General features: G+C 42.8%; 1 protein-coding gene across 1 annotated transcript in view; it reads left to right on the forward strand.

Moving 5' to 3' along the window:
• The first annotated feature begins 703 nt into the window (after positions 1-703).
• LOC130122143 (interleukin-11 receptor subunit alpha-like) overlaps positions 704-24285 on the forward strand; it is a 176787-nt gene continuing 153205 nt past the window's right edge. Inside the window, exon 1 of the mRNA XM_056291183.1 lies at positions 704-768. Within this exon, the coding sequence (XP_056147158.1) occupies positions 704-768 (65 nt within the window). The remainder of the gene's footprint in view (positions 769-24285) is intronic.

Below are 24285 nucleotides of genomic sequence, written 5' to 3' on the forward strand. Positions count from 1 at the left end.
CCTTTTACCTAAGTTACAGTTTAGCTAACTAACGTTAGCTAGCTAAATCAAAAATTTTCCTTACCTATCATTAGCTAACTGTTAGGTTGCTGATAGTGCACCTTTTCATTTTCAGTGGTGGCTAAATAGCTAGCTAGTGGTGCCTATGGCTTGGCATTTCAATACCAGTAAACAATTTCATATATTATCTAATGTAGGCTATCACTGGTCTTCAATCATAAGCAGTGAGACAACGGATGATTTGTTGTTGTAGAGATACGTTTTGACATCAGTATAGAGTGTATTATTTCATTTTAATCGTCTTTAACGTGGCTGTGGTGGATTAGTTAGTATTTTGCCTGTTTGATATTAGCTTTTATAATAGGCACCCTCTTGTTTTCACTCAGGAATGCAGGAGTTTTACTTGGTTGGGTGATTGAACTATATTAAAATCCATGTGTGCTGAAGGCTGATTAATTGTATTAGTTCAAATGTATGACCACTTTATTGAATTCAGATTAGATATCTGACACACTTTTTGTGTTTAAAAAAGGGGTAAATTGAAACTTTTAAGAATTAGAAAAAGGAATTTTTTAACAATTAGAGATGATAATGCAGCCTGTATTTTCTGTGGTTGTCATGGAGGCTTAATACTGAGCAGGATAGTATTGGTGATGGTGAGTTTTACATTTGTGTTGTATTAAGGAAGCAGAGGAGGGTCAGAATGACAGTCATGAGGCAGGAGGAGGTCAAGAGGACAGAAAGGAGGCAGGACCCAATAGCGAAGAGGTGAGTTACAAATGAGACTGCACTTAAGATGTATGCCATCATACCAGATATGTAGGCAAGTAGTACCTTCAGAAACTGATAGGATGCACAACAATCATACCCTACTGATCTCAACTAATATGCTGGGACTTTAAATAAAGTGTTGGCTACTGATAGTAAAGAAAGTTCTGGTGCAGTATTGTGTGGATCTGACTTGCTAACAGTTTTGCTCTAGAGTACTTTGTTGGTGACCCCTGACTACAAAACTTGTGTGGTACATGCCCCATGAGCTGGTGTAATGGATTTGATTCATCATCATCTACAGACTTTACGTTAAACAAGCAAGATTCTGTAAGGATTGTAAGACTTCAGCTCACCAACGCACACGTCTGTGCTGAGCCCCCGATTGTCATTGTCTGATTCGCACTCAGGAGGAAATGATTGTCAAATTTGTGTTCCATTCCATTCCATTTTCCAAGCCACTTATCCTAACTAGGGTCACAGGATGCCGGAGCCTATCCCGGCGTTCATTGGGCGGAAGGCAGGGAAACACCCTGGACAGGTTCGATAAATCGTGGATGATAATCTTTGCAAGTAAAAATGTTTTGTTTTACTGTGGATCTCTTAGTTACATCAACATAGTTCATGTGAAGTGGTTTTGTATGTAAAGGTGTGGCATTTATGAAGATCGCTTTGAAATGTGGCCAAATGAGGCCACAACCATGTGGTAATGTGACACAGACCAGCCTTTTACACAGTCGTGACCCCTGATGCCCCCAACTAACCCCACCTCCCACCCCACCTTCATTGATTTTCAAATCGGTGTAGTTGGGGGGGGGGGCAAGATGAAAAGGTGTTGCATCTTCGACAAATCACAGTAGAGTAAATAAGATTTATTACGTAATGCAAATGGGGAAAAGAATGGCCCTCCTGGTCCACTTGATTTGTATGAAGTTTTGGCGGTGGGTCATTCTGATGTTTTTTCCTCAGGAAAATGTTTTGACCTCATGTTCACAAAAAGGATGAGTCAAGAGTTTTACCAAATATGAATTAATGACTTGATTATAATTTTTTATTGCATAACCTGTTTATGATTAGTCTGATCGGTTGTGGGGTCATCTGTACCACAAATTTGACATGCATACTTTATGACCACTGTCAAAATCTACATCCTAACATTAATCACAGTGTTTTGCATTTAGATCGATAGATGGATAGACAGACAGACAGATAGATAGATAGTACTCACCAACATGGTTATCTCTCTCTCCTTTTCTGTCTCTGTCATACCGACAAGCCGACAAGCAGATTAAGTCATTTTTATTTTATTTCTTTCCTTTTTTTTTCTTTTTCCTTTTAACCATTAATTTGGAAACCGACAGAGGAACTGAGGCTTTAGAAGATTTGGGGGAGAGAGGGATTTCTCATCACTTTCAGGGCTGTTTTTAAAAGGGGCTTGGCCCGGCTAAGAAGGGATGGTCATCGCTCTATCCCACAATGAAATGTCCCAAATCCATGAGACTTTGAACACTACAACTGATAGACATGTGGCGCTCACACTGCGGCGCTACGAAGTTAGGAGGATGAACACAGAGACGTCCAACCAAATGGAGTTTTTTTTTTTTTCTTTTGGGGAGAGAAAGACAAGGAACGAGTGAGAGAGCGAGAGGGAGAGACGGATACAAAGAGAGAGAGAGACAGAGCAAGAAGAGAGACGGACACAAAGAGAGAGAGACAGCAAGAGAGAGGCAGACAGAAAGAGAGAGACAAAGCAAGAGAGGGACAGAGTGAGAGGGTGAGAGATAGATAGAGAGACAGAAAGAGAGAGACAGAGAGAGAGTGAGAGATAGACAAATGAACAGAGAGAGAAAGAAAGAGCAAGAGAGAGAGACAGCAAGATAGAGACAGTGTGAGAGAGAGAGCGAGAGACACAAAGCAAGAGAGGGACAGAACGAGAGAGCAAGAGAGAGACAGACAGAAAGAGAGACAGGGCGAGAGACACAAAGAGAGCGAGAGAGACAAATGGACAGATAGAGAGAGAGACAGTGCAAGAGAGAGACAGCAAGATAGAGACAGTGTGGGAGAGAGAGCAAGAGACACATAGCAAGAGAGGGACAGAACGAGAGAGCAAGAGACAGACAGGAGGAGAGACACAAAGAGAGCGAGAGAGACAAATGGACAGATAGAGAGAGAGACAGTGCAAGAGAGAGAGACAACGAGAGCAAGAGATGGTTGTGATGATGACGAGAGTGAAAGTGAGACATTGAGAAGTGGAGGAAGACTAAAGGAGAGAGTGTGATAGACGGGGTGGGAGGGAGTTTGGGTCACATAAACTCCCATCTTCCATCCCTCTGCCCCTTTCTATCCATCCATCCTTCTGACCATCCATCCATCCCTCAATTTGGAAATGAAAGCAGAGATCATTTTAAGAGGAGGGGGATTATTCCCTGACTCCGATGTACATCATAGGGTAATTCACGGCAAAATACCCCACGTTTTACTTTTTACATAATTAAGAAAATTCAATTCACTTATGAATTTTAAACCATCCTAGAAAAAAAAAAAGCATTGTCTCTCTTGTTGTACATCTGCGGGGGAAAAGCTTGGCTGATGTAATGTTTACAATTAAGGCCGAGTCCTGCAGTGTATTAATGTGAATGTGTGTATGGAAGACATATAGTATCTCCTCATAGTACCCTAGATACTGGCCTGCTTCACTGGGGTAATTTTTCCTTTTTATAATGACAGTTTCCACGTGTTACACACTAAACCCCTGCTATATACATTTTAATATGTTTGTTTATAGTCACGTTACCATTTTTCAGCCGGAGTCCCAAGTATTTTCCAGGTAAAATGAATATATTTTACGGCACGGATTTGTAATTTCACAAGCCAAAATTCCCATTTTACAACAAAAGTAACAGTATTTTACAGAAAAAAAACACAACACTTTGAAGGGATAAAACACAGTTTATCGATAAAACTTTCACTTTTTACAGATAAAATACATACGCCTTGTTTTTAGTGTACTTGTACTTCAGAAGCGTTAAACTTCTTTTGTATAATAAATGAAATGAAAGTTCTCTTCTCTTGCTCTTCATACATGTGTGTGTGTGTGTGTGTGTGTGTGTGTGTGTGTGTGTGTGTGTGTGTGTGTGTGTGTGTGTGTGTGTGTGTGTGTGTGTGTGTTTGTCAGGGAGATGATGGGTGATAAAAGAGGTTCCATGCTCCGTAGGGGACCAAAGGGAACATATGGAATTCCCTGACTGTTCTACTAGCAGCACACCACACACACACAAACACAAACACAAACATGCATCATCATTATCGGCAGTCATTCGAAGTGAGTATGACTATCCTCTCCGTTGGGTTCTACTTGTGGGTCTTCAGGTGGCTGTAGAGGCCGATCAGTGATCCCCACGCTTGGTGCAGTGTGGACAGGGGAAAGAGGTGGTGGTTGGTGGTGGTGGTTGAGCCTTTTTCGCTCTCTTCTTGCAGTGCTGTCTCTTTTTCTCTGCGGCAGAGTGGCGTTCCATTTCATAATGTGCAGCTCCTTCCTGCACGGATTTCTTCCAAGCGTGCCTGTCCAGTGCAATGTGTTCCCAGTTGCTCGATGTGAAGTTGAATTTCTTCAGACTGGTCTTGATATTGTCCTTAAAACGTTTCTTTTGCTCGCTGGGAGCTCACAGACCTTCCTTCAGCTGGGAGTACAGGATCTGTTTGGGGAGACGTGTGTTGGACATGTGGATGACATGGCCTGTCCATCGGAATTGGTGCTATATTATTGTGGTGGTGATGCTTTTCATTTTGGCTCCTTCCAGAATGCTGATGTTGGTGCGTCTGTGCTTCCAGCTGATCCTCAGGATCTTTCGTAAGGATCTTTGGTGGTCTCCATATAGCAAGGTGGGGAGAACAACAGCTCTATAGACCAAGATTTTTTTTTGGGGCTTGAGGTCTCGGTCTTCCATGGCTATTTTCCTGAGTCTGGCATTATGTCAGTGGCATGTGGCAATGGTTGACCTCAGAATTGATGTCTGCTTTTGAGTTGAGAAGGCCTGCCGAGATAGGGGAAGTGATAAACATTTTCAAGAATTTTGTTTTCCATTTTTATGGTGGGCCGGGTAGATGACTGGTTGGGTGGAGGTTATATATAGGACCTGGGTCTTCTTGATGTTTAATGCTAGACCCAGGGCTCTGTATGCTTTGGCAAAGGCATTCAGAATGTCCTGGGGGTCTTTTGTGGAGTGTGCTGTGATGCCGTTTCCGTCTACATACTGAAGCTCCATGATGGTGGTGTTGCAGATTTTGCTCTTGGCCTTGAACCTACTCCAACCAACCCCATCTGGACCAGTGGTGGTGTTGTTGTTCTTAAGGCTCCTTATGGCATCTTGAACCTCTGTCTTGGTGGGAGGTTCCCCAATGTCTTCTCTGATGGGACTCTGGGGAATGTTGCTGGCAATGTCTGGTTCAGCTGTGCAATTGCAGTTGAAGAGTTTCTGGAAGTGCTCCTTCCATCACGCATTAATGGACTCGTCCTTCAGCAGCTCCTGCCCATCAATTGAGCACAGGGGGTTTAAGCTGCGGTTGCTTGGACTATAGACGGCCTTAGTAGTGCTGAAAAAGCCTCTGGTGTCACCTTAATGGATTTCCAGAGCCTTTTCTGTCCACCAAGAGTTCTTAAGCTCCCTCACCCGTCTCTGGATGTCTGCCTTTGCTCTGGAGTGAGCCACTCTTTAGCCTTGCAGGTTACATCATTTTGCCAGTCAAAAAGGCTTTCCTTTTCTTGGAGCTGAGCTGTTCTAGCTCTCTGTCATTCCCATCAAATCAGTCCTGGTGTTTCCTGGACTTGTACCCAAGGGTGGTTTTGCAGGTGATGAGGATGGTGGGTTTGAGCAGGCTCCAGTGCTTCCCTATGTCATCGGGATATTCCTGTTGGAGGGTTTCTCCAAGAGAGGCCTGAAGTCACTGATGGGTGGCGATTTCATTCAGGCTTTCAAGGTTCAGTCTTGGCCGGATCTGCTTCTTTTGAACCCTTCTCTTCCTCTTGAGTTTGATGGACATCGTGGATAGGATGACGCGATGATCTGTCCAGCAGTCATCTGCATTGATCATGGCCCTCGTGATGTTCACCTCATGGCAGTCCTTGGTTTATATAATGATATAGTCAAGGAGATGCCACTGTTGGGAGCAGGGGTGTCTCCAAGATGCCTCCAATTTGTTTTCTGGCAAAACGAGAGTGTTAGTGATGGTGTGGTCATACTGAGCACATTTACAAAGAGGCAGAACTCCATTTGAGTTGATGTTCCCGATGCCTTCCTTTCCTATAGTGCCCTTCCAGAGGTGTTGATCCCAGCCGACCCCGGCGTTGAAGTCTCCTAGGAGAATAATCTTGTCCTCCTGAGGAATTTTGACAGTGTCTCATCTAAGCAGGCTTACAAGGTCTCTTTTAGCTCTTTTACTTCTGCTTCAGAGTCTAAAGTAGGGGCATAGGCACTCACAACTGTTCCCATCTGGTTGTTGGCAAGCACCAGACGGATGGTCATGAGACGCTCACTGATCCCCACATGAAGTTCAGATGGGTCACTGATGATCTGGTTCCTGATGGCAAATCCAATGCCATGGATCATGAGCTCATCAGCAGCTTTTCCTTGCTGGCTTTTCCTTTTCTTTCCTTTCCTCCTTCAGCTGTCCTTCATCTGCCTGTCGGGTTTCAGAAAGGGCAGCTATGTCAATCCAGCATTTCTTCAGTTCTCTAGCGATGATGCCTGTTCTCCTGTCTGGTCTGTCACCGGTTGCACCATCCATCAGTGTGTGCACATTCCAGGCTCCAAAGTTTGTGTTTCTGTGCACATGTGGTGGTCCCCCTGGACGCGGTAATCCAGTCAGTAGGTTCGAGGTGGGCTATTTTTAGGGCACCTTTTCTAACCTCTACCCCAGGTGGGGTGAGCAGAGTGGATCCTACAGAGGGCTGCTCAGTCATGGGTGCAGCTACCTTTCTATCTCGTTTCAAGAGCCCAGTGACTGAATCTAGCACCCACCGCCTGATGTGCTAGCTCATGGCGAAGGGCTTCTAGCTCTCACAATCCTCCCCCGTCGCCACTTGCCAGTCACCATAGGACTACTCCAGGATGTTTGGGAGGATTCCCATTATGGAGGACGCCTGTCCATGACTTTGTGTAATGTGGGGAGACATGTGCACAGAAATCCACCACATGGACCTTGGCAGATCTGGGTCAGGATCCAGTGGCATGGAGTCCAAGACGACCGGTGGCCCATTTCTGCTGCAGCCTTCATCCGCCTTCCCAGCTGTTGTGATTCTTCCCTGATTTCAGCCATCATCCTCTGCCTGTTCCACCGTTGAGGTCTTGGTTAGATTGCTCTTTGTCAGGGACTTCTCCCTTGACTTTACCACCATGGATGACCCCACCAGGAGCATAGTTCCAGACGGCATTGCCCTTGGGATCTCAGGACCATGCAAGCTTCTCCAACACGACAAGTTGACAAACCATGGAGAAGTAAAACACGTGCACGCACACACACACACACACACACACACACACACACACACACACATATATATATATATATATATACACAACACATATACAGTCACAAAGACACATATGTAAAGACACAAAGCTATACACATATATACACACAAAGAACAAAGCCAAATGAACTGCAACACATCACAGTATAAACAAATTTACACAAAACTATGTGGAATAACACACATAGTACAACACAACCTGTTGCAGGCCGGGTATGGCCTGTGAATTGGTTAGGACGCATGCTGAATCAGTTGCGGTTCCTCTTTAACCTATGTTTTTGTTGCGGTGGGAGAAGCCAGGGAAGTCCATGACACCCTGGACTGTTTGTATGAGAAACAGAAGCTGTATTGAACTGTTGTGTCTCTCTGAAACAGGAGAATCAGTCATAGCCTCCAGACAGTATTACACAAAGGAAACACTGACTGAGTGCTGGCCTTGTTAATGTATTGTTAAATTTTTTATTAGTTACTTAAGTTACATGTGGTCCACCACAAAACTTATTTCTTTTTTCCCCTTTCCTTTTCATCTCAAGTTGGTACGTCCAAGTCCCCATTTTTTCTTTAAATTCCTACCATTGCACCACCCCTTTGTTGGCAAAGGAGGGCCTAGCCTTGCACTATAGACATATAGGCGTGTCCTACAATACATGTGGATCCTCCCATTTTTTTCTCCTCGTTATTTTTTATTCATTTATTCTCTCTTATTATTTATAGTATCATAGTTTAATAGTATAATGGCATAGTGTCATTTCAGGGTGTGTCATTTGCCCAAGTTTCATCAAAATCAGACTGGTGACATCTGAGATAGGCACGTTTAGGTTCGTTTTGTGGCCCACAGGGGGTGCCATGTTGGACCAGTTGTTGCTATTTTGTAAATGTCTGTAGGGACACAGTCTACACAGTCTATGTATAATGTGTGTATATAATATACACACACAAACACCATGCTTCCTTTTCTCTCTCTCTCTCTCTCTCTCTCTCTCTCTCTCTCTCTCTCTCTCTCTCTCTCTCTCTCTCTCTCTCTCGGGTTTCCTGGATAATAGATTAAGATTTATAAATGAATGCCATTTGTTTAGAAATCATCATCCACCTTTTGTTTGTCGTCATATCTGTTGGTGAAATTGTGTTGAGCGTGCATATGGGAACAGGTCAGTGTGGACGTCACAAAGTGCCGCGTTTCTCTATTTTTTTCTTTCAGTTTTTGTGAGTGCGCACATGCATGTGTGTGTTTTTGTGTATTTTATAATTTCCATCTTTCTCCCCGTCAAACCTTTTATTCTCCATCTTCTATCCTCTGCTTGACGGTGGCTCTTGTGTTTGTCATTGTATCAGGGGGACATTGTATCAGGAGGACAGGTCAGAAACATTGTATCAGGAGGACAGGTCAGAAACGTTGTATCAGGAGGACAGGTCAGAAACTATCAGGAGGACAGGTCAGAAACGTTGTATCAGGAGGACAGGTCAGAAACGTTGTATCAGGAGGACAGGTCAGAAACGTATCAGGAGGACAGGTCAGAAACATTGTATCAGGAGGACAGATCAGAAACGTATCAGGAGGACAGGTCAGAAACATTGTATCAGGAGGACAGGTCAGAAACGTATCAGGAGGACAGGTCAGAAACATTGTATCAGGAGGACAGATCAGAAACGTATCAGGAGGACAGGTCAGAAACGTTGTATCAGGAGGACAGGTCAGAAACGTATCAGGAGGACAGGTCAGAAACATTGTATCAGGAGGACAGATCAGAAACGTATCAGGAGGACAGGTCAGAAACATTGTATCAGGAGGACAGATCAGAAACGTATCAGGAGGACAGGTCAGAAACATTGTATCAGGAGGACAGATCAGAAACGTTGTATCAGGAGGACAGGTCAGAAACATTGTATCAGGAGGACAGATCAGAAACGTATCAGGAGGACAGGTCAGAAACATTGTATCAGGAGGACAGGTCAGAAACATTGTATCAGGAGGACAGATCAGAAACGTTGTATCAGGAGGACAGATCAGAAACATTGTATCAGGAGGACAGATCAGAAACGTATCAGGAGGACAGGTCACAAACAGGATGGAAATGGGACTAAAGCAGTAGAGGAAAGAAAAAAAACACGGAGATGGAAAAGGTTAGAAGAGAGTTCAGGAGACATCAGGAAAGAAAAGGAGGGGTAGGGGTTGGAGGAGTGGCAGTGAGACTGGAGGGGGGTAGGAGGTGAAGGAGACAGGTGTGTGTAAATGTGTGAGTGATGGTGGAGAGGTTGTAAAGGAGGACTGGGAAAGAAAAATGAGAGGGAGAGAGAGAAAAGTTCGTGTGTGTGTGTGTGTGTGTGTGTGTGTGTGTGTGTGTGTGTGTGTGTGTGTGTGTGTGTGTGTGTGTGTGTGTGAATGGATGAGGGGTGTTGAGAGGTGGTTAGAGGAAGAGTGGCCTCCTCATCCCCGGAGGGCCAAAGAGCCAATGATAGCCTCTGTGCTGCTGCTTAGTTGATAACACATAGTGCTCCCTCCAAATGTACTCTTCCCCTCTCCCGCTCTCTCCCTCTCTCCCCTTCTCTCTCTCTTTCTCTCTCTCCCCCCTCTCTATTTCACTCACACTCTCTCTCCCCCTCTCTCTGTTTCGTTCACTCTCTCTCCCCCCTCTATATTGCCCACTCTCTCTCCCCCTCTCTCTATTTCGCTCACTCTCTCTCCCTCTCTCCTCCTGTCTTTATTTCACTCGCTCCCTCTCTCCCTCTCTCTCCTTCTCTCTCTCTCTTTCTTTCTCTCCCCCTCTCTCTATTTCACTCTCTCCCTCTCTGTTACACATGCAGACTCTCCTTACCCGCTCTCCCAGTCCCTCTCTCTGCCTTTCGCTCTTTGTCCGTCTATATCTCTCTGTTGATCAGCCGATTGATCGCTCCATATCGTCCTTTCACTCTCTCTCTTACTATATCTCTTTATTGCTCTCTCCCTCCCTCTCTCTGTCTTGCGCTCTCTGTCTGTCTCTCTCTCCCTCTGTCTTGCTCTCTCTCTCTCTCTCTCTCTCTCTCTCTCTCTCTCTCTCTCTCTCTCTCTCTCTCTCTCTCTCTCCCTCTCTCTCTCTCTCTCTCTCTCTCTCTCTCTCTCTCTCGTGCTCTTGTCTGCAGGAATGAATCAGACATAAGAAGCCAAACAAGATTTTCAACCCATTGCTTTTGATTAAGTGACTTAACACAGAGGTCTGTGGCCCGGCAATATCGCTAATGGTCCGAAAAAAGAGATTGTGTGTGTGTGTGTGTGTGTGTGTGTGTGTGTGTGTGTGTGTGTGTGTGTGTGTGTGTGTGTGTGTGTGTGTGTGTGTGTGTGTGTGTGTGTGTGTGTGTGTAAAGAGACAGAGTCAGAGAGGAAAAGGAAGGCAAGGGCTAAATCTCCCACAACTAGTCCGTGATGTGCGGCTGAAGGGGGGAGTGATTATGAAGTTAAAGGAGCTTTGCTCTCGTGGCGTTCTCCTCAGCAAGTTTAGTTGGAGAATTAAGATAAAATCAGCTTTACATTTCATGCAAACGTCTCTTTCCACACAAAGGCAGGCAGGAGGCAGCCCCCCAGCAGATTGCCTGCATCCCAGCCAGACAAAAGCATCTGACCTCCATGTTGGAACAGCCGAGGAGGAAGACAGCCCAGTAGGAAAACCTCCATCAGTACATTTACTGTTTATTTCTCTAGATAAGAAACACGGTAGACTTAATGAATGATTTTCTTTTATTATGAAGAAAGAGAGAGTGGATGAATCAGTGAATGAAAATCCCACAACATATTTATTCTTTTCCCAAAAGACAGGAAACTTTATTTTCATGTACTCTTTTTTCATTTCATACCAAAACTTTGTATTTATTCTCGTTATAATAATAATAATAATCATTACATTTATATAACATATATACACATTTATAATTTATTTATAATATTTGTATATATATATATATATTTCATAAATTGATCAGTCTCATACATTTATATTTTGTTTATAGTATTTATATATTTATACCTATATTTCATAAATTGACCAGTCTCATAAGTGAAGTGCACAACGCGGTGCACCAAATAAACCGAATAATTATCATCACTCATACGGTGCCTAAAGTCGATGAACAACAAATGGTTTAAAATTCCCCCTTATGGTTTTGTAAGTGGAAAGTTAATTCCACAAATGCTCCTTTTTCATGGAAAAAAACACCAAACATATGTCACCACTTATCTGATTTCCAGCAGGGAGATCAAAACAATTTGGGATACAGTCGTAACGGGAGGATTTTCTCCAAACACTCCCAGACACCAAAATACAAAAATAGGTTGTCGTGTCAAGTTTGGCTGCTGAGGATATATTTTAGTAATGATTATTCTAAAACAACTAAAGCGAGAGATTTGTTCTTTTATGTATATATTTCTGTTTATGTCCTCATGTATATCAACGTGTTTGTTTTGCATATATATATATGTGTGTGTGTGTGTGTGTATGTATATATGTATATGTATATATGTATGTATATATGAATAATATAATATTTTTTATATATATATAATTATAAACACTCAACAAATAAGGAGCAAAATATATATATTTTTGACAAAATGTATATATATTTGCCAGCTGATGATTGCTTATGGCATGAAACAGGCTTGTACTGTCTCATAAAGACTACTTGACTCACTGGATTTTACATATATATATATATATATATATATATATATATATATGGTTTTTATTTATTTTACTTATTTAATGGTTGAGTCTGTTTTGTTTGGTGAAAAGTGGTCCAACGTTCTTTTCAATCCCAGAAATGTCAGATATTTTCCAGCATTGTCAGTGGATTGGCTCAGTTCCTGAATCGTTTTTTCAGACACCCTACTATTTTGGTTTTGTTTTGTTCCTGAGACTTGTGTTGATAAATGAAGGAAATACGAGTGTAACAGCAGAAACACAACAAGTTTCACATCTTAGCTCATCCACGTTACAAGCAAACAAACAATAATTGTTTACGTAGTCGTCCGCTCCTGCATTTCAAAGTGATGCCAGACTTCGCCGGTCTCGTGTGATGACACGAGACCGGCGAGACCTGGAGTGCCATGTAAGGACCGGTGGATGAGTTTGGCTGCTGTGAAGAGCATTGTGTAAATGAGACAGCACACTGAAAATGAATTAAGTTGCCTGGATTTCACTGTTATTGCTTTGTGCACCAGTCAGTTTCCAAGAAGCCCTGCATGTGTGTGCGCATGCATGTGTGAGTACGTTGCTGTTTTTTTTTTTTGTTTTGTTTTTTTGCACAAAGTACGGTGCCTTTGTCTGTGAGTATCTATGCAAAAATATGTTTGGTGCAAAAGAGTGTATGTGTGCAGATGCACGTGCACCTAGATCCTTGTTCCGTGTGTGTGTGTGTTTGTGTTTGTCTGCACATTAGCGGTAATTATAGTCAGTAATAACCCTAACGAGGAGAGAGGGACGGGCTGCATTCAGAGCAGCAATTACAAGTTAATCAGTTTGCATGTTGCTGGGGGTAATTAGACAACGCTTTGCAGAGGATTCCTATCTCCGATATTTACTGCTGCAGTGTTAGACAGGGAGTGAAGTGTGAGAGAGAAACACACGGTCTACATGTGTGTGTGTGTGTGTGTGTGTGTGCGTGTGTTTTGTGTTTATGAGAATGAACTGTATGTGTATCTGTTTGTCTGTGCCATGTGTATATGTGTCTGCATCATTGTGCGTGTGTGTGTGTTTGTGTGTGTGTTTGTTTCTGTGTGTCTTTGTATGTGTATGAACTGTGTGTGTTTGTGTGTGTCGTGTGTGTTGTGTGTGTGTTTATGCCTATGTGTGTCTCCATGTGCATGTGAAGGTATGTGTTTTTATCTGTATGTGTGTTGAAGTGTGTGTGTGTGTGTGTTAACCACTGCAGTCTCACAACATCATGTTGGTTTATCCTCTCCACTGAAACAAACACACATTCCCTCTACAGGGGAAACACACAGCGCTGCGCACAAAGTAGACAGGTGTTAGTCTCATGTTGTTTGAGGCCCATCTCAGCTGCCCACACTGTTTCACGACACACATGTTGTGTTGTGTGTTTAAATGCACTGTGTGAAATGTGTTGGCTCCCAACAAGCATCAAACAGTTGGTAAATATATGCAAGAATCTCTGAATGGAATTGAAACAAAGGAAAGAACGAAAACAACAACCCTGCATTAGAAAATACAGGAGTCGGGTGTTCTGGTAGTGTGGCGGTCTATTCCGTTGCCTACCAATATGGCGATCGGCGGTTTGAATCCCCGTGTTACCTCCGGCTTGGTCGGGCGTCCCTACAGACACAAATGGCCGTGTCTGCGGGTGGGAAGTCGGATGTGGGTATGTGTCCTGGTCGCTGCACTAGCACCTCCTCTGGTTGGTCAGGGCACCTGTTCGGGGGGGGACTGGGGGGAATAGCGTGACCCTCCCACGTGCTACGTCCCCCTGGCGAAACTCCACACTGTCAGGTGAAAAGAAGCGGCTGGCGACTCCACATGTATCGGAGGAAGCATGTGGTAGTCTGCAGCCCTCCCCGGATCGGCAGAGAGGGTGGAGCAGTGACCGGGATGGCTCGGAAGAGTGGGGTAATTGGCCAAGTACAATTGGGAAGAATAAAGGGAACATCCAAAAAAAAAATAAACCCAAAAAAACAACAACAACACAGGAGTCAAGCTGGTTAAGTGGTTGTGTTGTTATTTGATGCCCTGCCCCACAAAACACTTGGTCAGAAAGTAAAATGGCAGACACGGTGCTCTGCAAATGGCATTTCTTAACTGTATAAATCTCCCAGATAGAGAAAGGATTCATTCAGTGTAAAGTATTGTCTGAAAGGTGAAAATGTGTTTGAAACTGCAAAACAGCTGCTCAGTAATGAATTACTATGATGTCAAAAAAATCAAATAAAATCTTGGGACTCCAGGCAAAGTCCTTTTTGTTTTGCTTCTTTAGCTAGGTATGTTTGCTCCCGGTGGTACTTGCATCACCCTGCCTCAAGAAAACAGCTTGGACAAGCTTGACCACACAGTACTTAGTAATTTATACAAAAATGAAATTATTTTGACAATATTTGTTATACACAAGTTGATAATGCACTGAAGTAAAAAAAAAGAAAAGAAAACAACAACATCGATCTATCCATCTATTTTGTTTACCAGCTCACTCTTTTCCTCTCAGGGTCATGGAGCATGTGGGGCAGAGGAAAGGGAGGCACCTGGACAAATCCACATCTTCCATTCATCCCAGAGCTTTGAAGTAAGATATTATTGTATTGGGAAATGAACTTATCCACACAGCAACAGAAAAACGGCTCAAAGTTGTCAATAGTCAGTTGTCTCTTTATACTGGTCTTGTCAACTATACACATTGCACCAGTTAGAAACATGAAAGATTAATCACTGTTATGAAACCCATCGTTTAGGTTAGAAAGATGTTCCACTGTTAAGAAAGATGCTTTACTGTTAAGAAAGATGAACTGTTAAGAAAGATGCTTTACTGTTAAGAAAGATGTTGAACTGTTTAGAAAGATGTTTTACTGTTTAGAAAGATGAACTGTTAAGAAAGATGTTTTACTGGTAAGAAAGATGTTGAACTGTTAAGAAAGATGTTGAACTGTTTAGAAAGATGTTTTACTGTTTAGAAAGATGAACTGTTAAGAAAGATGTTTTACTGGTAAGAAAGATGTTGAACTGTTCAGAAAGATGTTGAACTGTTTAGAAAGATGTTGAACTGTTAAGAAATATGTTTTACTGTTAAGAAAGATGTTGAACTGTTGAGAAAGATGTTTTACTGGTAAGAAAGATGTTGAACTGTTAAGAAAGATGTTGAACTGTTTAGAAAGATGTTGAACTGTTAAGAAAGATGTTTTACTGGTAAGAAAGATGTTGAACTGTTAAGAAAGATGTTGAACTGTTTAGAAAGATGTTTTACTGTTTAGAAAGATGAACTGTTAAGAAAGATGTTTTACTGGTAAGAAAGATGTTGAACTGTTAAGAAAGATGTTGAACTGTTTAGAAAGATGTTGAACTGTTTAGAAAGATGTTTTACTGTTTAGAAAGATGAACTGTTAAGAAAGATGTTTTACTGGTAAGAAAGATGTTGAACTGTTAAGAAAGATGTTGAACTGTTTAGAAAGATGTTGAACTGTTAAGAAAGATGTTTTACTGTTAAGAAAGATGTTGAACTGTTGAGAAAGCTATACAGTTGAGAAATGTGCATGACTTTAACCAATGCAACACGTCTCTTATTGCAACATTATTCTTATCAGTGTGAAGTTATTAACATTGAAACATGTTTCTTAACAGTATAATGTGTTTCTTAACAGCACGTTTGTTGTCAGTGCAATATGTTCCTTAACAGTGTAGTATATTTCTTAACAGTGCAACATTTCTCTGTCAGTGCACAATATTTCTTAAGAGTGAAACATTTTTTTTCTTAACAGTGCAACATGTTTCTTAACAGTGCAACATGTTTCTTAACAGTGCAACATGTTTCTTGACAGTGAAGTATGTTTCTTAACAGTGCAACATGTTTCTTGCAGTGAAGTATGTTTCTTAACAATACAATATGTTTCTTTAAAGTTCAATGCTGCAATATAGGATTCTTAAAAGTGGAACATGTTTCTCAACAGTGCAGCATGTTTCTTGTCAGTGCAAAATATTTTTTCGGAGTGAAACAATTTCTTTTCTTAGCAGTGCAACATGTTTCTTGACAGTGCACTTTTAAATTAAGGAACATGTTGCACTGTTAAGAAAAGAAAATGTTTCACTCTTAAAAAATATTTTGCACCGACAAGAAACATGTTGCACTGTTCAGAAACATGTTCCTCTGTTAAGAATCGTATTGCACTGTTAAGAAATATGTTGCAGCGTTAATATACATACAAACATATAGCATTGTTAAGAAACATACTTCACTGTCAAGAAACATGTTGTTTCTTAACAATGTTATAGGTTTTTTAAAGTTCAATACTGCATATTTCTTAACAGAGCAATACGATTCTTAACAGTGGAACATGTTTCTCAACAGAGCAACATGTTTTTGTCAGTGCACAATATTTCTTAAGAGTGAAACATTTTGTTTTCTTAACAGTGCAACATGTTTCTTAACAGTGCAACATGTTTTTTGATAGTGAAGTATGTTTCTTGACAATGCAATACGTTTCTTTAAAGTTCAACATGTATATTAACGCTGCAAGATATTTCTTAACAGTGCAATATGGTTCTTAACAGTGGAACATGTTTCTGAACAGTGCAACATGTTTTTTAACAGTTCACTATGAAGATATACTGCACTTGTTAGATGCATATACCACTGTTAGGAAAAATATCACACTGTTAAGTAACAGAAATACTGCACTGGATAGATACATATATCACTGTTAGGAAAAATATCACACTGTTAAGTAACAGAAATACTGCCACTGGATAGATACATATACCACTGTTAGGAAAAATATCACACTGTTAAGTAACATTTGCACTGGTCAGAAACCTTTTGCACTTGAAACATGTTGTACATCTCAGAGGAGGTGGCCGTACACCGTGAACACAGAACCCCACTGGACGACACGACGCCATCAAACTAATTACATCGTGAGGTGCTTTGGCACTGAGTGTGCTTGTGTTTAATTGTTTGACTGGGAGAAGAATGCCGGTGTTAAGCTCCCTGCCAGCTGCCATTTAGACTGAAGTGTGAATAGCAGGGGTCTGACACTGATACACACACTTTAATTGTATGTTCTCCTAATGAGGCTGTAGAGAGGGACGGGGGGTGGGGGGGTGGAATGAAGGAACAGAGAGGAAGGATAGGGACAGGTTTATAGTAGTGTGTATGTGTGTGTGTGTGTGTGTGTGCACGCCTGTGTATGTGTGTGTGTGTGTGTTTGATTCTGCATGTGAACTTATGAAGAAGCAAAACATTATATAGTCTTATTGGAAATTAAAAACAATAAAACACAACCAGCCATCTGAATTTGTCACGTTTCCAAAACACAAAATATATACTTGAAAACATATGTGAATCTATCTATCTATCTATCTATCTATCTATCTATCTATCTATCTATCTATCTATCTATCTATCTATCTATCTATCTATCTATCTATTATAATTGATTTAATGCGTTTGATAAGGGTGTGTGTCACTCATTTAATATCTATTTTGGAAATCCATCTTGCATTTTTGTCAGTCTTGTTCTGATAACTGTTCACACTGTACTGTATCTGTGTGTGTGTGTGTGTGTGTGTGTGTGTGTGTGTGTGTCTATTGGGTCATTTTAAAGAAACTATGGAAACGCTGGACTAAAAGAAGCTGAATAAAAATGCCAAAACTTTAGGAAAACTGTCAAAAGCATGTAAATGTAAAATATCAAAAGTTTTTACACCTGCTTGAGGAGAAAGACTTTACATGTCCAAAAACCCTCCTATTTATTTATTTATGTGTTTGTTTGTTTATTTGTTTGTTATTTATTTGTTTTGGATTTCCCCCCTTTTTTCTCCCCAATTGTATCCAACCAATTACCCCACTCTTCCGCGTTGTCCCAGTCGCTGCTCCACCCCCTCTGCCGATCCGGGGTAATTACATGGGGGAATCCCCCCGCCCCGAACAGGCGCCCCGACCGACCAGAGGAGGCGCTAGTGCAGCGACCAGGACACATACCCACATCCGGCTTCTCAACTGCAGACACGGCCAATTGTGTCTGTAGGGATGCCCGTCCATGCCGGAGGTAACACGGGGATTCGAACCCACAATCCCCGTGTTGGTAGGCAACGGAATAGCCGCCACACCACCCGGGCGCCCCTCCCATTTATTTCTAGTTGGTATGTTGATGGTGTGGTCCTGGGAAAAAGGTTATTAGTCAACTTAAAGCTCATGGAAACGTGTCTCACCACGCCTCTTTGAGTTTGCTTAACGTCAGCATTAGTATTCAAATAGATTCATAATATTTAGCATGTGGTTTTTATTTGTGTGTGTGTGTGTGTGTGTGTGTCAGGTTAAATGATAGAGTAGGTTTGGATTGACCCCCTAATTACCGCAGCAGTGATGAGAGGAGAGACAAGAGGCCAGAGGTTAACAGCTGGGTTGTCGGACAGGAGAGGAAAGGGGGAGCCAGCGGAGGAGGAGGAGGAGGAGGATGTGGGGAGTGGTACGGCATACAGACAAGGAATGAGTAAGGTAAGCAGCTCAACTGGGGCAGAAGATTAGTTCAGTTTGTATACATGACGAGAAGAAAAGAAGAAGTGGGAATGTTGTGTGACGCGAGTGTTTAAGAACAAACAAACGCGTGTGTGTGTGTGTGTGTGTTGAAATTGGTTGATGTGTTAAAATAACGACAGGTACGAGGTGAGAAGAGACTGCTGCAGTCATTTCGTGTAAGTGAGCACATGCTAGAAAATGTCAGTAGCTGTGTATGATAAGCAGTGAAGCTTACTTGCAAAAATACATAATCTATTTTGTTTGTCGGCAGGCTTCCCATTTGTGTCTGTAGGGATGCTCGACCAAGCCGGAGGTAACACGGGGACTTGAACCACTGATCCCCGTGTTGGTAGGCAACAGAATAGACCGCCATGCTACCTGGACGCCCACCCCTCAGACTGTTTCTCTAGCACATCCCACACGTGCTCGATCGGCTTGAGATCTGGGGAACTTTGAGGCCAAGGCAACACCTTGACCTCTTTGCCAGTTTCCTCAAAACCATTCCTGAATAATGGGTGGCGGGGGGCATTATCCTGCTGAAAGAGGCCCCTGCCATCAGGGAATACCGGTGCCATGAAGGGGCGTACCTGGTCTGCAACGATGGTTAGGTAGGTGTACATGGCAAAGTAGCATCCACATGAGTTCCAGGACTCTAGGTTCCCCAGCAGAGCATTGCCCAGAGCATCACACTGCCTCCACCGGCTTGCCCTCTTCCCATAGTGCATCCTGGTGCCATCTCTTCCCCAGGTAAACGATGTAAAAGAAAACCTGACTCATCAGACCAGGCCAGGCTGATTAATAGTTGAATAAACAGCTGTGCGTAAATGTAACTATAAACAGATCTGCTGGGGACTCTCTTTTGTTTTAAAGGCACCTGAAGGAAAAATTCCAGTTTTTATCAACTTAGGTCTAGTCTTCAGAGTATTTTTCCATCATTCATATCGATTGTTATAGTGTTTTTTTGTACCAGCCTCATTGTGGAGGTTTTTGGAGAAGAGCCCAGACGGACACGCTTCACACCGGCGTCAGTAGGACATACTCACATGCAGGTTCAGTTTTCGTCAGACAAGTCCACTTTATCTAAACCTCTTATATGCACGTGAAGGTGAAGTTTAAAATGTATTGACGATAGTTAAAAGTTTTTGGTTTTTTGTTTTGTAATTAAATACAACTTAACTAAAACTCGCAGAGATGAGCTACCTTACTTAACCTGTGCTGCACACACAGTATTTGTTTAGGCTGTAAGCGAAAATACAAACCCTGTACCAGGTCTATGATGTACAGCGGTTCCTTTCGCAAGTTGTAGTTCGGGTATCCAATCAAATAATTTTACTTCTATTTTCGTCTGGTAAATTTAGGCTTTCGACTTTTTCACTTGTAAATAGGAGGACATAAATATGTCCTACAGAGTGTCTGTCTGGGCTCGTCTCCAAAAACCTCCACAATGAAGCTGGTACCAAAAAAAATCATAACAATCGATAGGGACGGTGGGAAATACTCTGAAAACAAGACCAATGTTGATAAAAAATTGGAATGTTCCTTTAAGATTGATTGATTGATTTAATAAGCCTTCAGTGAGCATGTGCCACATTTCAAGGCTATTTGGGCTTTAAACCTCCTGGTTTACAGTGAACATTGTCTGGGACAATGTTATTGTTGCAAAAGTCACATAGTCTGCACCTACTGCACCTATATTTACTCTATTTGTTCATATATATATACACACACACACACACACACACACCCCCATTGTAACGTGTGGACAGATAAGTGATCTTCCTACCTGATCGGTACATGAACCCAATCAGGACTAAGTTGTTATCACACGTGAGGTGTGGACATCCAGCAGAGCTGGTTAGCTGGTTAAAGGGCCAGTGATGGATGTGAGACTGTGAGTGAGTGAATGAGAGTCCCTCCTCTTCCCTCTGATGGCATGGCAGTGTGTTTTATCTGGGTCATGTTACCAGAGAAAACTTTCTGTTGAATACCCAGTGAATTAATAAAAAAAAAAAACAATTAATTTGGGCAAGCCCCCTCCAAAACTAATGTAATTTGTTCTTTGTGTGTGTGTGTGTGTGTGTGAGACCGGGACATTTTTTTTCTGTTGCCTGCAGCAGTGAGGGAAAATTAGAGAGACAGACAGAGCATTTGAGAGAGCAAAAGAAACAAGGATACAGAAAGAGACGAAGTGATGGATGGACAGGCAGATTGACAGATCCACAGATAGATAGATAGATAGATAGATAGATAGATAGATAGATAGACGGACGGACGGACGGACGGACGGACGGACGGACGGACGGACAGATAGATAGATAGATAGATAGATAGATAGATAGATAGATAGATAGATAGATAGATAGATAGATAGATAGATAGATAGATAGATAGATAGATAGATAGATAGATGGATGGATGTACGGATGGACAGACAGACAGACAGACAGACAGACAGACAGACAGACAGACAGATAGATAGATAGATAGATAGATAGATAGATAGATAGATAGATAGATAGATAGATAGATAGATAGATAGATAGATAGATAGATAGATAGATAGATAGATAGATAGATAGATAGATAGATAGATAGATAGATAGATAGATAGATAGATAGATAGATAGATAGATAGATAGATAGATAGATAGATAGATAGATAGATAGATAGATAGATAGATAGATAGATAGATAGATAGATAGATAGATAGATAGATAGATAGATAGATAGATAGATAGATAGATAGATAGATAGATAGATGGATGGATGGATGGATGGATGGATGTACGGATGGACAGACAGACAGACAGACAGACAGACAGACAGACAGACAGACGCAGATGAAAAGTTGACTTAACAAAGAGAACTTCATCAGAAGTGTAGAGTGGCTCTGAGACAGACAGACTCACCAACACCCATAACCCAGTTAAACCAGCACACGTTAGAATGAACTGGGATTCACCGGAGATAGTAAAATACATCAACTATGTTGGGTAGCGAGTGCAAAACAACCAGTAACCATCTGTTCTGTAACGTTTAAAGGTGTTCGTGTGAATTCTGAGGCATCAGAAACTCATTCTTAGATATGAGGCTTCAAGTTGTCTGCTGCTGTTTTATGAAAATAACCAGTGTGTGCACAGTATCTTAACTGTTCCTAGGACCCCACTCTTCTGAAAAGAGACCTCAGATGTTCCTGGAAGCTGCTGGAGCACTAGGGGTCACAGCCCTAGAGAGACATGACCCAGTGCTCCTTTTACCACTGGGACTACTGTGGATTTCACCTTCCACATCAGATCTAGTTCTTCCCTCAGCCCTTGGTATTTCTCTACCTTCTCAGGCTCTTCCTTCCTGGTGTTGTCGTCACTCGGGTTTGCTACATCAATCCGCTGCTGTCTTCTGTTCCTTTTCGACCACCACAATGTCTGGTTGGTTAGCCAGCACCTGCTTGTCAGTCTGGAACTTGAAGTCTCACAGGATCTTAGCTCTGCCATTCTGGGGACTTCTAGTCTGTATTCAGTACAGATGTTCCTGTACACTATCCCAGCCACTTGGTTATGTCTTTCAGTGTACACTTTCCCAGCTAGCATTTTACACCCTGCTACTAAGTGCTGGACTGTCTCAGGCACATCTTTGCACAGCCTGCATCTTGGGTCTTGTCTGGTGTGGTAGACACCTGCCTCAACCGATGTGGTCCTAAGTGCCAGTTCTTGTGCTGCTATGATCAGAGCCTCTGTGCAGTCCTTCACTCCAGCCTTTTCTAGCCACTGGTAGTATTTCTTAATATCAGCCACGTCTTCTATCTGTCGATGGTACATCCCATGGAGGGGCTTGAACTTCCATGATACCTCCTCTTCTTCTTCCTCCGCACTCCGTGTCTTCGGCTGCCTGAGGTGCTCACTCAGCAGTTCATCTTGGGGGGCCCTCTTTCTGATGAACTCATGGGTGTTCCTTGTTTCATCCTGGATAGTGGCCCCGACACTCACGAACCCTCGGCCCCCGTCTTTTCACTTATCACACGGTCTCAGACTGCTGGACTTCGGGTGGACCCCTCCGTGCATTGTGAGGCGTTTCCGTGTCCTGATACCTGTGCCCTTTATCGTCCCCTTTGGCCAGCTTATTATTCCAGCTGGGTATCTGAAGACTGGTAGGGCAAATGTGTTGATGGCATGGATTTTGTGTGTCCCACTGAGCTAGATCCTCAGAACCTGCCTCACTCTGTGGAGGTATTTGACTGTAGCTGACCTGCTTGCTGCCTCCTCGCGGTTTCCAATTGCCTGTATATATATAATATCTAAAAGTGTGAAACCCATCCAACCTGAAAGAGATCTGTGTCCCATTTTTTGCACCAAACCGTCACAATTCGAGAACGTGTGCATTGTGGGTAAACTCACATGACAACATAGTCTGACTGGAGACCTCGTAAACACTGTCGGTGTTGGTAATTAATTAACTTGATTGATTCCGACTGCTGCTTGCGGTTGAGTGGCATTTCATCATGACACTCTTTAGTTAAGACCTCTCCCCACCGATACAGCAACAATTAAAACAGTCATTTGCATGTAACATTGTACCCTCTATTAAGTAGCACAGGGAAACAGTAGCTGAAGGGTGCAGGGGTTGTGGTGTAACGACACAATCAGCTAGAAATGTGCTTGTGTGTATTGTAGTGTAATGCTGGTATTATTAAGAGATATGCATGAACACACACACACACACACAGCCACGCATATGTGTAATTTAAAAAGTCCATTTCACCCATGCAGGTCTTGCTTGCTGTTTGAGGAAACCACGCAGAAACTTGTGCTCGTTTTTTTTGCTGGGCGGGGGTTTCCCCCTTTTTCTCCCCAACTGTCCAATTATACTTGGCCATTTACCCCACTCTTCCGAGCCATCCCGGTCTCTGCTCCACCCCCTCTGCTGATCCAGGGAGGGCTGCAGACTACCACATGCCTCCTCCCATACATGTGGAGTCACCAGCCACTTCTTTTCACCTGACAGTGAGGAGTTTCACCAGAGGGATGTAGCGCGTGGGAGGATCACGCTACCCCCCCCCCCTCCGAACAGGCGCCCCCACCGACCAGAGGAGTCGCTAGTGCAGCGACCAGGACACATACACACATCTGGCTTCCCAACCCGCAGACACGACCAATTGTGTCTGTAGGGAAGCCCGACCAAGCCGGAGGTAACACGGGGATTCAAACCGGCGACAGAAACTCATGCCAACACAGGGAGAACATGCAAACTTCGTACAGATGGACTGAAATTGAACCCAGAACTTCCTCCAATGACCCAACAGTTGACAACCAAGCCAACAACACAAATCCACACATATGCAGTCCAGAACAGATACCACACACACACACTCACTCAGGCCTAATGTCTCTTTCTGCATTGTCCCACTGATTTATGGGAAATGTGACTGCCAGTTCCATGACCCCGCGACAGTGCTCCTTGTCCGACCCTTGGTCTCCACCACATACACACACACACGCACACACACCCGACCGGCTGACCGGCCATCACTCGTAGGAATATGTGTTGCCACGCCAACGACTGGGGTTCACGGGCTGTCCTTGGGGCTGATTGGCTGAGAGTTGTGAAACGATCGCCGTGGCGATGAGCGGGGGGCTCTCGCTCCCCCTAAAATCAATTTCAATCAACGTGGAGACGCAATATTATCAAATGTCAAGTCCACCGCGGCCCTCAGCCCCGTACAGCAGCGAAAAATTATCCCTGACAGCCACTTGGCGACTTAATTAAGTGCAAAAAAAGAAAAAAGGAGGCGAGA

Source organism: Lampris incognitus, chromosome 12 (assembly GCF_029633865.1).
Source record: "Lampris incognitus isolate fLamInc1 chromosome 12, fLamInc1.hap2, whole genome shotgun sequence".
Taxonomy (NCBI): Eukaryota; Metazoa; Chordata; class Actinopteri; order Lampriformes; family Lampridae; genus Lampris; species Lampris incognitus.